The 16,138-nt window shown below is 39.4% G+C and overlaps 1 protein-coding gene across 1 annotated transcript in view; it reads right to left on the bottom strand.

Annotated features, from left to right (window-relative positions):
- Positions 1–12,192: 12,192 nt before the first annotated feature.
- The window catches only part of ZNF81 (zinc finger protein 81), a 36,517-nt gene continuing 32,571 nt past the window's right edge, over positions 12,193–16,138 (bottom strand). Inside the window, exon 4 of the mRNA XM_004690127.2 lies at positions 12,193–14,388. Within this exon, the coding sequence (XP_004690184.1) occupies positions 12,686–14,388 (1,703 nt within the window). The 3' untranslated portion in view covers positions 12,193–12,685. The remainder of the gene's footprint in view (positions 14,389–16,138) is intronic.

Raw genomic sequence — 16,138 nt, 5'->3', positions numbered from 1 at the left:
ACTAGAAGTGTCCCCTGCCCCAATTCTACTCTGTCGAGAAACTGGCTCATTTTATTAGAGAATATTTAGAAATCTAGAGTTGGTTGTTATGTGCACTCATTAATACTAGGTTATCATTGCTCTCAGCTGATTAGGAGGTTTGGAAATAAACACACACACATATGTGTATATCTGTATGTATCTGCATATATATGTAGATGTAGATATAAATCCATGCAAATTTCCTCATTTCTTTTCGTTAGAGGAAAGTGAGGATCAACGTCCGAGAGACCACGTCACACCCTGAATGGATGTCACCCCCAGATATCTTTCTGGATTCCACCCCATCTACACACTGCCAAGATCTCAGTCACCCAGCATTACAACTTGCAGTGTGCTATTGACCTGACTTCCTGAACACGGGTGCTGCTGAGAACTGTGGGTAGAACTAAGTGACCATGTTGGGCTTGAAAGACTGAACATGTAGGTGCTCTCTCTTGCTTTTCGCTTGTGCGCACACCCTGGCCTCCACTCAGGCACAGCTGCAGGACAGACAGAACCTGGCACAGTGCAGGTCAGTTCTCTCCTTGCCTCCTCCTCTTCCCCACTCCTCCCTTCTTCTCCTTTTCCTCCTCTTCCCTCCCCCTCCTCTTCTCACTCCCCTTGTGAATAAACTATTTTAAAATTTCCTTGTGTGTCAGCTTTTGAGTCTTCTGTTCTTAAGCACCCGGGTGAGGACTCATGGCCTGAGGTCGCCTCTGTTTACCCAGGGATCAGGGATCACCCTGTAACCTTCCAACCTTCCTTCATTCTCTCTCTGTGTCTCTCTCCCTTCCCCTCTCCCCTCATCCTCCCTCTCTTCTCCAAGTACCTAACTAGCTAGCTAGCTTACCAATTAACTAACTACTAACAGCCTCTGATTTCAATCCAGCACCAAAGGGTTTGTTCCAACTTTCCCTTTTCCTTGATTGTTAATTCTCTCACTGGCAAAAATCTGGCTCTCATTAAGTACCCCACGTTTACCTACTTAACTACAGTATTGACATAGTTTCATAATTGCTAACTCAAGTCCTTGGGAGAAACAAATTGATTAACTATAGTATTTCTGTTCAGTACTTTTCCTCTATAGCCTTACACTATGCAGTGAAAATACTGTTTCACAAGTTATGTAGGCTATGTCTTCTCTGCCCCACCCTTTTCAGCATACTGTTATTTCTTTGTAAGATAGTTCCATTTTTTTAAGTTTGCATTCCATTTTGGGTTCCTCCTACACCCCTTTAGAAAGTAATAAGACTAACTTCGGGAGGTATACTTCTCTGTGGGCTTCCACAAATAGAGTCATGTATCTACCACTGTAGTCATGATACAGCAATTGAAGGGAATACGTGTTTCCCCCCCAGTTTTTGGCAATATGAATAAAGCTTCTTAAAACATTTTTGTATGCTGAGCTAAAAAAAAAGATGCAATAGTGTTTTGTTTTGTTTTACTTTGTTTTTGGACAAATGGATGGATCTTGATACTGAGGAAATAAGTCAGAAAGTGGAGATAGATACTAGATGAATTCATTCATTTGTGGAATATAAATAAGCAAAGAACACATACTGGGCAAAGCACAGCAACAATGATTCTTAGACTGTGGAAATGTATTGGTTACCAGAGGGAACAAGTGGGAGGGAAGAGGGAACGGGGGAGGAAAGGGCTGTCATTGGCATGGGCATATTGGTGGAGGATGAGTAAAGGATGTACGCATATGGAGGTGTGCAAAATGTACCTCCAAAGTTATATAGCTATGTAAATGACTGACAAATTAATGTAGGAAATATTAATGTATATAGGTTTTGTAAGAATGTAAGTCTTTATTTAAGTGAATGCCTCAGAATGGGATTGCTGGGCTGTATGTTTAATTTTATGTGAAACTTGTATGAGAATTCCAATTTATCCATATCCCATAAAAAACTTGGTACAGGGCCTCCCTGGTGACCCAAGGGGTTAAAGTGCAGTACTATGAAGCTATCCACAGCCACTGAGTATAAGTTCAAACCCTGGCCAGAAAGCTGACTCACAGGCCCAGCAGACCTCACCTGACCCACAGGCTGCTCCCCTCAGCAGTGCATTTCGGTCAATCTGTCTGTTCTGCTCCCCACTCTGTCTCTGGTGAATCCTCTCATCCCTCCACACCTCTGGCTTATACCCCAGTTCTCATATGCATAAATAAATAAATCTTTTCTAAAAAGAATGTGGTATGGTCAGGCTTTTTGATTTTAGCCATTGTAACCGGTATGAAGTACAGGTACTTCATTGTGATTTTAGTTTGCATTTCTCTAATGACAATGTATAGCATATGTTCATGTGCTTATTTCACCTTTCTTGCAAAGTGTTTGCTCAAGTGTTTATCTGTATTGTTGTCTTAGAGTTTTCAGTTGTTTTACATACTCTAGACACTAAGTCACATGTGTTTGGAATTTTTTTCTCCTAGTATCGGATTGTTTTCTTTTCAAAAAACACCATTTTTTATAAAGTCTAATTTATCGATATTTTTTAAAGGTATTTTTTTTAAAGATTTATTTATTTGTGCATACAGAACTAGGGTACAGGCCAGAGGCTCAGGGGCGGCGAGAGGCTTCACCAGAGACAGAGTGGGGAGCAGAACAGGCAGATGGACGAAGTACACTGCTGAGGGGAGCAGTGGGCGGGTCAGGAGAGGTCTGCCACGCCATGTGGTCACCTCCGGGGCAGGCGGGAATCGAACTCATGCGGAAGTGGCTTTAGCTTCTCAGTGCTGTGCTTTAACCTGCTGCGCCACCAGGGAGGGCCCTAATTTATCGGTATTTATAATGGAACATGCTGTTTCATGTAATATCTACTTGGTAACACAAGATCACAAGCTTTTCTTCCATGTTTCCTTCTAGAAGTTCTATACTTTTATGTTTTACATTTTAATCTATCAATAGACATAAAATTCACCATTTTAAACAATACAGTGGCATTTTGTGCATTCACAACATTGAGCAATCATCATTTATATCTAGTTCCAGAATATTTTCACTTACCCAAAATACCAAATAAGCAGTCATTCCTCATCCTACTCTTCCACCAGCCACTGTAACTACAACTGGTTTTTGTCTTTACAGATCTGTCTATTCTGGATATTTCCTATAAATGGAATCATACAATATATGGCCTTCTGTGTCTGATTTCTTTTATGTAGTATTGTCTTTTCAAAGCTTATCCATGTTGTGGCATGCATTCCTGCTTTATTCCTTTTTATGGCTGGATAATATTCCATTGTATGGATGTGCCATGTTTTGTTGATCTGTTCATCAGCCCATGGATATTGGGATTTCCCCCCTACCTTTTGGCTATTATGATTATTATTCCTATAACCATTTGTGTACAAGTTTTTATTTATACAATTTATTTTTGAACTATTTTGGAGTATATACCAAGGAGTGGAACTGATAAATCATATGATAATCCTATGTTTAACTTATGTCCTGGACAGTGCTCTTAGATAAGAAAGAGAAATAAAAGGTATTTATATTGGAAAGGAAGAAATAAAACTCTATTTCTAGATATTATTAGCTAGACAGAAAAAAGTTTAAATCTACAAAAAAAATGCTTCTTAGAACTATTTAGTGGTTAGCAAGATTGCAGGAAACATTGTCAAATAAAGAAGTCAATTATATCCTATATGTCAGCTAAGAATAATTAAAATTTGAATTTTAAACATAATTAGAATTTGAATTTTAAAATCACCAACAAAGTTGGGAGATACGCACCAAATTTAAGACTCATTATAGAGCTATAATTATGAAAACAGTGGGGTAGTAACAAAAAGTCAAAAACACAGATCAGTGGAACGGAAAAGAACCTCAAACAGGCCCATGCAAATAGAGCCAACTGATTTTCTTTCATGTCAAAGCTGTACAAATAAACAAGGGCAGGGAGGTGGCCAGTAGGAATCCTGTGGGATTGAGCTTGAGTTAGAAATATCAGTGTGTACTCAAGCTTATTTTCATATAAAATAACACTTACATTTAATATTGTTATAAAATATATGTGCACACCTATAAGTAGAGAGCCACATTATAAATAATGTATGCATGGGTTAGAATACATACATGTGTTTCCTAACTCTTTCATACTCTTAGCAGTGATGGACTAGTAATGAACACACCTTGTGCCAACAGCTTGTTTTTTTCTATGTATGCATGTATGTATGCATGTGTACATGCAGAATTTTGGTTTACAACATTGCATTTGATTTAGGGGAGTATGTTTACATCATAAGAACTTGGTTTGTAAATGCCAGTTCCCAACAAAAGGAATCAAATCTCCTTGGAGAAGTTAACAGCTGATTGATTCCAGGTCTAGAGTGGGAAAATATGAGATGAGCCTGGGCCATCTCATAGTTCCCTGCGAGTGAGGAAGTATGCCCTCCCCCTCAATGAAAGGATGCAGTATCGCAGGGACTCAGAAATGAACCAGAAAGTCCTGGGAAAGGGACTGCAGAGGACTTTTCATTTTCAGAGCTCCAAGTTCAGCCTGTGAACAAAAACTAGATCAATCAGCAGAAGTGCTGTCCAAAATATTTTGCTGGAGAGAGGAGGTGAGAAGTAGGTCTGGAGATACCTCAGGCCTCAGGTCAAAGTGAGTTGTAGTTAGTAAAAGTTCAGGTTGTAAAATGTTCATTATTTCTCTTCCTCTCTCTTCTCCTTAATAGTTATTTTCATGGAAGGTATATTATCTAACTCCGACCTAATAAACAAAATGTTGACAACTTTCTTCAGTATTTAAGCATTGATTATAAATTTGATTAGTCTTTAAAACAACTTTAACTGTATTTCAAATTTTAGTATGGATGGAAAGTTCTAATTTTGAAGACTTCTTCCCCAAACAACCTAAGTGAGCAAGGGCAGATGAATGGACAAAGACGTGATGTATATACACAATGGAATACTACTCAAGTATAAAAAATGATGAAATCTTGCCATTAGTGACATGGTTGGAACAGAAGGGATTATGCTAAGTGAAATAAGTCAGAAGTAAGACAAGGGATGCTTCCACTCATATGTAGGATATAAAGAAACAAAATGTAGGCACAGATAAAACTACCCAAAGGAAACCCTAGAAATCTAGGCAGATTTGAGGCTACCAGGAAGGCAGGGCAGGGGCCTGGGGATGGAGAGTAAAGTGGGGATCCCATAGCCCCTGGTCTATGGTAGATTATTGGTGCTTTGGTGGTGGCTGTTGTATACTAACATACATCTGAAGATGAAAAACCTATGCCCCTAAATCATATATATTGCCAACCATTACTAGCACAATAAAAACTGATAGTTAAAAAATAAAACCATAAGAAGATAGAACTTCACACCCACTAAAATGAAAAGGAATAATCATACCCAGTGAGGGCAGAGATTGGAAGTAAATGGAAATTTATATACTGCTGATGGGAATGTAAAATGGTATATACCACTTTGGAAAAGAGTTAAAATCTCACATTTGCCTACTAAGTAGTTACCCAAGAGAAATAAAACCTATGTCCACACAAAGATCTCTATATAAATGTTCACATTGTTTTATTTTTAACATCCCTAAACTGGAAACAATGCATATTTCAGCCAGTACATGAACGAATGTTTGGTGAGTCTATACAATGAAATACCATTCAGCAATAAAAATGAATATAGATACATGCAATAGCACAAATAAATCAGCAAAACAAGTATGCTGAACGAATGCAGCCAATTAAAACAAGATCTTTAACTTGAAACATAAAAAAGAATTACATGGAAGAAAGGCACAAGTCTTATGAGAGCAAGGTAGTCTGAGATTTCTCAATGGAAGTACTCAAATTTAGAAGAGCAACATTTGCCAATTTCTCAGGAAAAGAAAGTGTAATGTAATAATCAGGGTTCAATCTGGGAAGTGTGTTCACTCTGGGTATTATAGAATAAGGAATTTTTTATATTCATTAGCCCATGCATGGTTATGGGAGGAGCCAGGGAAGTGAAGACATGGAAAGAGTTGACAGATTAAAGAGGTCACTAAACCATGCCCCTTGATATATTGGCGTAGGTACCTAAGTCATGAGACCAGAAAACCTGAGTAGACAGTCACATCCAGCTGCTGAAGTGAAACCAGGACAGAGGGGCGCTAATGGAGAGCCAGGGAAGAGCTGTTGCCCTGTGGGTCACTGAGCAGCTGGGCAGGGAGAGACAAGAATGGGCTAAATGAAGCATGGAGGAGTGAGGAGCAACTGCAACCTCTGGGCACCCCTGTGACTGTTCCTCACTCTATCTACTCCCTAACTTTTAGAATAATGGTTGCTCCTTTACTTTGAGGTTAACCCTCAGATCTCACCTATAACTTATAACCTGGAGTCAAGCAGGATTCTTAAAAATTTATCTGTCAGTATAATCCATACAGTGGAGCCAGACAGCCCAATGACCTATTATACTTACTATTGGAAAAGTTTTGTGGTAAAGTAATCATTACCTGAGTTCAGAAATTCCTTCAGGTTTACTCAGCTTTCTTTAGTTGATGTCACTCACCAAAGTCACCAATGACCTCCTTCCCACAAAACCCAAGACCCAGTTTCTCATCCTCGTATGAACTGATTTCTAGTCAAGGTAATATTTTCCCAGAATTTCTTTCTTAGGAACTAGGAAACTCTGCTTCTACGAACCCCTTGCTTATTTGGTATGTTTATCTCTCCGGCTTCGCCTTCCCACTGTTCTCTATAGATAAAATCTTCTTGACTTGGCTCTCAAATGTGGTAGATCAATCAAGCCTTAGCCCTGGACTTGCTCTTCCTGTTATTTCATTCCTTTATTTTAGAAAGTTGGATGAGGCTGATATCAAAGGCAAGCTCTCAAATCCCACCTCAGTACAGGGGACCTTGGTACACTTAGGGTGTGGGGTATGGCTAATATTCATAAAGAACTCCTCTCTATGCATAATGCTAAGTGTCTACATGGAAATATACATAGACTTTTTCTTCATATCTGCAGAGATATGTTGAAATCCTAAGCCCCAGGGCCTCAGAGTGTGAACTTAATTGGAAATAGTCTTTGCAGACATCATCAAGTTAAAATGGGGCTACTAGGGTGGGCCTAATTCAATGTGACCAGTGTCCTTATAAAAAAGGGCGTTTTGGATACAGATCAACACGCAGTGGGAATACAATATGAAGACACCGAGAAAAAAGGTCCTGTGACTAGAGTAATGTGTCTATCTACAGGCAAGGAAAGCCCGAGGCTGCCAGAAACTAGGAATGGGGTAGTTTCTTCTCTAGAACCTTCAGCGGGTGTGTGACCCTGTTCATGACTTGACTTCAGACCTCTGGCCTCCAGAAGGGTGAACCAAAATATTTCTGCTGTTTTAAGCCATTCGTTTACGGAGTCCCAGGAAGTGAGTAAACTTTTCATGTCAAATCTATGAGCGAGGCTGTTCACAGCTGAAGAAACTGCTTCAGAGGTTAACTAACCTGCCCAAAGTTACATGGCTACATAGAATCAGGATTTACACCCCAGCACACTGGTTTCTGAAAATAGCTATTTAATCATTATGCATATTGTCTTGTAATATTTTTAACAGCATCGCTCCCAGTGACAAAATCTTGAGGGGCGTGTGAATAAATTGTAATATGTAAATGGCTAAGTAAAGTATTGCCTACCCACCTTATGCACTATCATGCAACTTACTGCTGAATAATAAAACAAGATGCGGAGATGGTTGTATAACATGAACCCATACTTGGATATTAAAGAAAATCCTACGTAGCTTCTATAAGATTACAAGCATTAAAATATATGCATATACATGCCTATACATACTTATGAGCACAGATTCAAACATGAAGCTTTTGTAATAGTTGATCAATACAGTTGCCCTCTGTATCTGCGGGTTTTGAAATGACAGATTCAACCAACTGCTGATCGAAAATACATACTGTATCATTAGGCCTGTGAGGGTTGTATCTGTGAACACGCACAGGCTTTTTTCTTATCATTACTCCCTAAACACAGTATAACAACTATTTACATAGAATTTACATTGTAATAGGTTATTATAATCTGGAGGTAATTTACAGTACATGGGAGGATGAGTATAGGTTATACACAAATATACCATTTTATACAAGGGACTTGGGGACCACAGATTTTGGTATCTATGGACATCCTGGAACCAATGACCCATGTCTACTGAGGGGCAACTCTATTGGTCATCTGTTGGGGATAAATAGTAGAGCAGTAAATTCAGTAAAAAATAAATGTATTAGTTCTTTCTGGGTAATAAGGCACCCAAAATTGAGTGGAATAAATCAACCATGACTGAGTTGTCTGGGGTGGATGCAGTGAATGGGAGAGCTTTTCTAATTGGGGATACTGTATTACTCAATACTGCTGGCCACAGTTGGCTTGGGTGACTAGGGTGGCTTCACTCACGTCTGACAGTTGAAAATCTGGTGAGCCTCGGGCATGCTTCAACTGGGATGATTCTGCTTCATCATTATTCTTATCATCTTATCACAACACATGTTTTTTTTTATACATTAGGATACAAGTTAAGATTTTTTACATAGCAGGAGCAGAAAGAATGGGTAAAGCACTTCTCAAGTCTCTGCTTGTGTCAGATTTGCTAATGTCCCATCAGTTAAAGAAATAGCAAAATGCAGTTTCGAGGCTTGGAGAAATGGACTCTACTCGTTGATAGGTGAAGTGGCAGTCACACTGACAGTGGGCATATTCCGGTGGCAGTGGCCAATGGAGGCCATTCGAACTTCTGGCTTCTGTCTGGGATGTAGGTGTCTGGAAAGAACAGAGCTCTTATTCCTATAACAAGAAAAAAGCTGGATAATCTACAAAACCATAAGCATTTTTTTAACCCACCAGAGATCATAGGGCAACCGACTAGTTTGCTATATGAAGCAAGTGCCTCAAAGGTGACAGGGAGGTATCACTAGGTCACCTCTGGCAGAGCAGGAAGATGGGCTCACCATACCAGCAGTGAGAATTCAGCAAGAATTTTTAACAACTTTCTAAAGTTGAGTATGTGATGTTGTGAGACTAAAGAGCCCCCACGAGATAGAGGCCTGAAGGGTAGGTAGTTGGCTCCCACTTGCAAGCTCTTCTCTAAATACATTGGGAGCCTGGCTGCTCACAAGAAACACTGGGAGAAAGGTAGGAAACAGGAGAAAGCCTCTCTTAGCGGTGTAGGTCTGAAGTGGGCAGGTGCTAATACAGAACTGGCATAAAGCCCTAGTGCGCCCTACCCCCTCACAGAACAAAAGCCTGAGACCACAGGGGAAATGTGGCAGATGCAGTTGAGCTCCCACTTTTAACACCCTCCCCCCCCCAAAAAAAAAAAAAAACCACAGGTGAAGATTTACTGCTGCTAGAGGAAGGGAAAAGGAAAAAAAAATACTATTCATGGGGGAGGACAGGAAGCTGTCATGGACCTAGACCGTTAAAAGCCTTCTGCCAGTGTGGGAGAGACAAGGCCACCGTAAAAGCCTCACTCTCAACATCCAGGGATACAGGATCTACCTAGCACCTAGGCTAGCCACAAGAACGCCTGCCTCCACTCATCAGGTCACCAAGTCCCACTCACAGAAGTCTACTACTACAGAGAGAGCTACTCCCAGGGGTGCAGGCACCCAAGAAAGAAAGGGTGATGATATATAGAACATGGAGACAAATTCTTTGCAAACCAGAACAAATACGAGTGGAATTTGAAGTGTAGGGGACATGTAAGGTAACCATAGCAACAACAAAGCCCAAACTCTCTCCAAATTATGACTTGATAGTCTAACCCCCACACATCAAAGATCTATTAGATCAACCACATCTAGCTCCACAGATGAATGTTATTTACCTCAGTTTCTCCTGTCCTACATCTGATATTCTGCCAAAAATTAGATGTAAACAGCAGAGAAAACAATCCATTGTTAAGAGACAATGCAATCAACAGACCCAGATTCAGCTGACCAGGTGTTATAACTCTCAGGCAGGGAACTTTAAATAACACTGATTCACACATCAAAGGGTGCAGTGGTAAATGTGAACAGGCTTGAACAGATGGAGGGAATTTCAGGAGAAAACTGGAAACTGGAAGGGTCATGTGTAAATACCAAAAATAAAAAGCAACTGAGGTGAAAATGCCTTCAGTGGGTTCTAGGCAGACCTGATGGCCAGGGTGGGGGTAAAGATCAGTGAACTTGGGTTGGGTTTGAGACACAAATAGAAACAAAGATTGAAAAGAGATGGGAGACATCCCATCTCTATGCAATATAATCTATCTTCTGATCATTAATTTATATAACCACATTATGCAAATATGCTCACCCCCATTGAAAGACCTACAAATATCTCATCCGAAATTATGGCAATAAGTTCAAATCCAGAACCTAAATCTTCTGAGTCAGGTGCATACATAGCTGATGTTCTTTGGGTACAGTTTCAGAGTTTCTTGATCCAGAGAACTGTGAGCTAAATGACCAAGTTACATGACACCCTCACCACACAACACACACACACACACACACACACACACACACACAGGGGAGAGAGGGACAGGATAACTGTGATGGATACTCCCATTTGAATAACAGGGACACATAATGCAAACATAAGTCACTGAGTCACTGTTCCACAACAATTTTGAAATCCCATAGAACAAATGCTGCCAGGTCTCCCTGTTTCTTAGTAGGTCACAGTTCTACCTAGGAATGGCTCCAGAGTCCATTTTAATCACCAATAGTTCTTGGTCCTCTTTCTGAGACGTCCTTCTTTTCCCATAAGAAAATGGCCAATGTTTGCAGCTGAGAAACTTTCTCAACTTGCTTTCTGTTCACAGAAGTTAGAGGAGAGTCCAGAGGCCATTTTTCATTTTTAATTATTTCAGCCCCATTAAGTCCAATGTGCAGGTCATTTCTTTCACTAGTAAAAGCTGTTAGGAACTTTGTAAGTTTTATATGAATCTGGTTGTATCTACTCCATGCCACAAATGTTATATTGACAATTCTTTATAAGACAGGTTACTCTCTACTTTGAGCTGTGTCAGGCTACTGGGATAATGTCAACAAGTTTTTAGAAGCCACTTAGCTTCTCCCAAGCACCAACTTAATTATTTCAGGCATTTTAACAATTTGATTTAAACTTTCTGCAGAGGCCATTTTTCACCTTGAAAATATTTCTGATTGCTGGAAAGACTGGAAATGTGAAACACTTATTTTCTACCCTATCAAGTCCTGGCATTTTTGTTCTTCTTCTGAATTCAGCTTGTAAATGGAAGTGACGATTTTCGTTCATAATGCATTTTCTGTACCTTATCACATGCATCTAAAAGAAGCAAACTGACATGTCTAACATTCTTCTTGAGTTCCCTTAACCCATAAGCTCATGTAGTACATTATTTCCCCACAGAATATGGTGACTGTCTTGCTATTTCTTCCTCACAAAATAACCTGAGTTGCCATCTTTTCCAGCTGTTCTTAAGAGTAATCCTTAGTGTTTTGCCAGTCTCTACCTACTGTCCAGGCCCAATGCTAATGCCACCACTTGTGTTTTGCTATAACATCCTCCCACATGCATACATTTTAAGGTATTACTCAGCAAATTTGGTAGCTTAAAATAGTAATCACTTTATTTATCTCACAGTTGTCCAGGTTGGCTGGATAATGGATGTGTTTCTTCCGGTCTGCTGGGCGTCAAGGAAGGCCTCATTCCTATGTGCAATTGGTCTCAAGAGCCTTAGCCAGGTTGCCTCATCTCTGATCCATATGGTTTTCCATCCCGTAGTTGGGAATCTGAGTTTCTTTACATCAAGGGCTGATAATTCCAAAGAACAGAAGGAGCGGGTAAACTTCAAGGCAAGCTTTGCCTCAAGGCACACTTCTCCTTTGGGATTTCTTTGCTAAGGTACATTGGCCAAACTCAGAGTCAAAGAGGACAAAAAGACTACCTCTTAGCAAAAGAAACAAGAAGTATCATTACAAGGGGGCGTGATCATAAAACAACAGTAGGAATCGGTGGCTATTTTGCATTTTACCACGAGGTAAGAAGATAAATATATGTCGTGGAAACCACTATGACTAATAGGATTATATTTATGTGCTCATGTGAAATAATATCAGCAGGTGTATATATATATAAAACCATAATGATTTTAAAATTGTGAAGTTGCGTGAGAAGAGTATTCCGCAGGGAAATTTGATACAGGATTATACCAAATTCAAAAAAGTTCAATCCACTTATTCCTGTTACTGTGCAGTCTGTTCTGCCCCAAACACCCTTACAGAACTGAGAGCAGGTCTACATTTTGTCATCACTTGAAATTGCTTAATAGAATACATGAAACTGGACCATCATTTACATAATTTTGCACCCTTGGTGACAAATTGCCTTAAAGTACTTTCTAAAGGAAGGCTTTTCCTAATGCATCAAGTTGACAGCACATTCCCCAATATGAATTCTATTATATTTTATGAGGCCAAGCAAATATGGGAATACCCTCTCATGCAGTACATTCTTAGAGGGTCTCTTCTGAATATTTTTCTCATCTCAAGTGAGGTAGCCTAACAGATCCTTCCTCATAAACAATGTATTCATAGAAAATCCACCTTGGATGACTTTTATAATATACACTTAGACCTGACTTCTGTGATAAGGCTTTCGTTCAAGAAACAGGTATGCTTCTTTCATGTATGAATATTGCGATGCATACTAAGAACTGATTTCTGAGTGAAGCCCTTTCCACAGTCGCTGCATTTATAAGGTTTGTCTCCAGTGTGAATCGTCTGGTGTTTATTGAAATTTGACCTGTCAGTGAAGGCTTTCCCACATTCTGCACATATATATGGTTTTTCTCCTGTGTGAATTCGCTGATGTACTTTGAGATGTGGCTTCTTGGAAAAGGATTTCTCACAGTCAGGACATTTATAAGGCTTCTCTGTAGTATGAATTCTCTGATGTGTAATTAACTCTGACTTCTGGATGAAGGCCCTTCCACAATCAGCACAGACATAGGGCTTCTCTCCAGTATGAATTGTCTGGTGTTTATTGAAATTTGACCTGTCAGTAAAGGCCTTCCCACATTCAGCACATATATAAGACTTCTCTCCAGTATGGGATTTCTGGTGAGTGTTGAGATTTGACCTGTTGGTGAAGGCCTTTCCACATTCAGTGCATATGTAGGGTTTCTCTCCCGTGTGAATTCGCTTATGCATCTGCAGTTGTGACTTAGAGGGGAAAGACTTCCCACAGTCACTGCACTCATAAGGTTTCTCTCCAGTATGAATCCTTTGATGTGCAATCAGGTGTGCCTTCTGTATGAAGGCCTGCCCACATTCAGTACATATATAGGATCTCTCTCCTGTATGAATTCTCTGATGCATCCTGAGTGTTGATTTTTGGGTAAAGGCTTTTCCACACTCATTGCACTTGTGGTGTCTCTCTCCAGTATGGATTTTCTGATGTATATTGAGGGCTGAATTCAGGGAGAAGCCTTTCCCACATTCATTGCATTCATAGAGTTTTTCGCTTGTATGAATTGTCTGATGCCTAAGCAGAGATGCCACTTGGAAAAATGATTTGCCACATTCACTGCATTTATAGGGTTTTTCTCTAGTATGGATTTTCTCATGCAAAATTAGTTCTGAATTCTGGATGAATGCCTTTCCACATTCCGTACATACATATAATTTTTCATCTCTGTGAACTCTTAGATATATACTGAGTAGTGGCTTCTGTGTAAAAACATTTACACATTTGCTAAGTTCATGAGGTTTTTCCATAGGATGAGTTCTCTGAGGTGCAAAGAGGTGTGACTTCTGGGTAAAGATTTTCCCAAATTCAGTACATGTATTTGCTTTCTCCTCAACTGGAAATTTCAGATTATGAGTGAGTGCCTGTTTGAGGCTGAGAACTTTTCCACACTGGTTATCTTCACAGAATTTGACTCCTGTGTGTGTATTTTCATGGTTACTATAAGAAGAGCTCTGGGTGAAAACCTGTCCTTGCCCAATTATTTTATCAAAGTTCTCTGTTGCACTGTTTTTACTATGAATATGTAAGTCTAAATTAAAACTCTTTCCAAAAGAGCTATGTTTCTGGAGTCTTTTCTGTGAAGGAATGGGATTTGAGCTTGGATGAACAAATTTTCCACTGTCTTCATATTCATAATCCCACTCTGTATTCAATATTTTCTTATTAATAAAAGCAGTATGACTCAGATGTCTGTTCTGTTTTTCCTGGTATTTTCTCATCTGTGTAGCATCCTGCCACAGTTCTTCCAAAATAGAATACAAGGAGTCATCTCTCTTATTTTCATCCTCCATTTCACTAGGAAATGTAGTTATCCCAGAACTTCTTCTAGGTGACGTTTTAATCCCAAGCTTCCCATCTAAAAAGAGAAAGAAAAAGTAAAAGTGACCCAAAGCGTAGATAGAAAATTATAAGGTACACATAAGCTATTCCAAACGGAAGACAGGGTAATCAATAGACCTGATAATAATGATGATAGGAAATACAGTATAAATAGCACTTACGATGTGCCAATCTCTGGTGTGACAATATGATGTTCCAGGCACTGTTTTAAGAAATATACATATATGAACTTAATCCTTTCAAAAGCCCAATCTTTTACTATTATCCATATATTGTAGATAAGAAAAGAGAAGTTCAGAATGGTTATATAATTTGCCCTAAAACATGGTTATTAAGTGCTTGAGAAGGGAGTTCAGTACAGTCTATCTCCAGTTTAATCAGAGGCTTGGCGATTAAGTGAGGTGTACCAAAGACTGAAAACACAGGGGTTTTTTGTTTTGATTTGTTTTTTGTTTTTGTTTTTTAAAGATTTATTTATTTATTTATACATACAGAACTGGGATACAGGCCAGAGGTGTGGTGGGTGAAAGGATTCACCACAGACAGAATGGGACGCAGAACAGGCAGACTGACTGAAATACACTGCTGAGGGGAGCCGTGGGCGGGTCAGAAGATGTCTGCCGTGCCATGTGGGTCAGCTCCCTGGCTGGGGATCAAACTTGTGCTGCAGTAGCTTCGGAGAACTTCATAATGCAGCACTTTAACCCATTGTGGCACCAGGGAGAGCCCCTGAAAACACAAAGGTTTTAAGGGAAACATCCATGGAGAATATAAAATAGGAGAGAGGACAAGCCACCTGTGGTAGACTGAAAGCTGTGCACTACAATGTGTCACCATTGTGCATTAATACAGTAGTAGTCAGGCCTATGTCTACACAGTCATGTTTTATCCTCCTTAGAAGACAGGTGTGGCCATATGATGGCTCTTGTCGACAGAATGTGATAAAAAATGATGCGTGTAATCCGGAGCACTGAGACAGTGGAAATGTTTTCTCCATAACTTCTTCTGTCTTTAAAAGGGTAGGTAGAACCCTTTTAAGCCTAGATTTGGCAGCAATTCACATGTAAACATGCAGATGCCACCCCCGACACACACACACACATACAAGCCTAACAGGTAGCAGAGTAATGTACTGGAAGGAAATAAATTCCTGAATAAATATGAATAGCAAGGCTTTCCAATGGTCTGTGATATCAGAAACTATATAAGAGGGCTATAAAATTCTTTAGTATTAAAGTCACTGTATCTTATATTTATATATACTAATATTATTGCACATTGGCTTTAACATAGTTAAACACATTAATCTTGTCCAAGATGAGAATCATGATGGCTCCATTACTGGTCCAATGCATAAGATATGATAGTCTTGATAAACAATTTTGAAATGGAAAAAAAAATAGACAATCTCTTCAGCGAGAGATTTTTGTAGACTGAGAATGTTCATTCTGAGCACCAATCCAGTTGTCTGTTAGCTTCATAATGTATTCCAGACACATGCCCCATCCAAAATCTCACCCTGTTTTATTCTTAAGTAGTATTTTTATTCTTACACATTTGGCTTTCATTTTTCCTGGAGATATTGAACACTGGGTTCCTAGGTATGCTTTTAGGAGTGGTCCCACTTGGTTCATTTTATTTCGCTCATATAACTTATGAAACTTATAAAGCATATCTAGCTCACTCATATAAATATTCATGGTAAAAAACCTGCTCCTATAGCTGAAAGAAATAACCTAATGTCCCACCTTAAAGAATTGGGAAAA

Source organism: Condylura cristata, unplaced genomic scaffold (assembly GCF_000260355.1).
Source record: "Condylura cristata isolate star-nosed mole 26May11 unplaced genomic scaffold, ConCri1.0 scaffold00027, whole genome shotgun sequence".
NCBI classification, from domain to species: domain Eukaryota; kingdom Metazoa; phylum Chordata; class Mammalia; order Eulipotyphla; family Talpidae; genus Condylura; species Condylura cristata.
The sequence above is the reverse complement of the archived record's forward strand: the minus strand, read 5'-3'. Positions and strand labels throughout refer to the sequence as shown.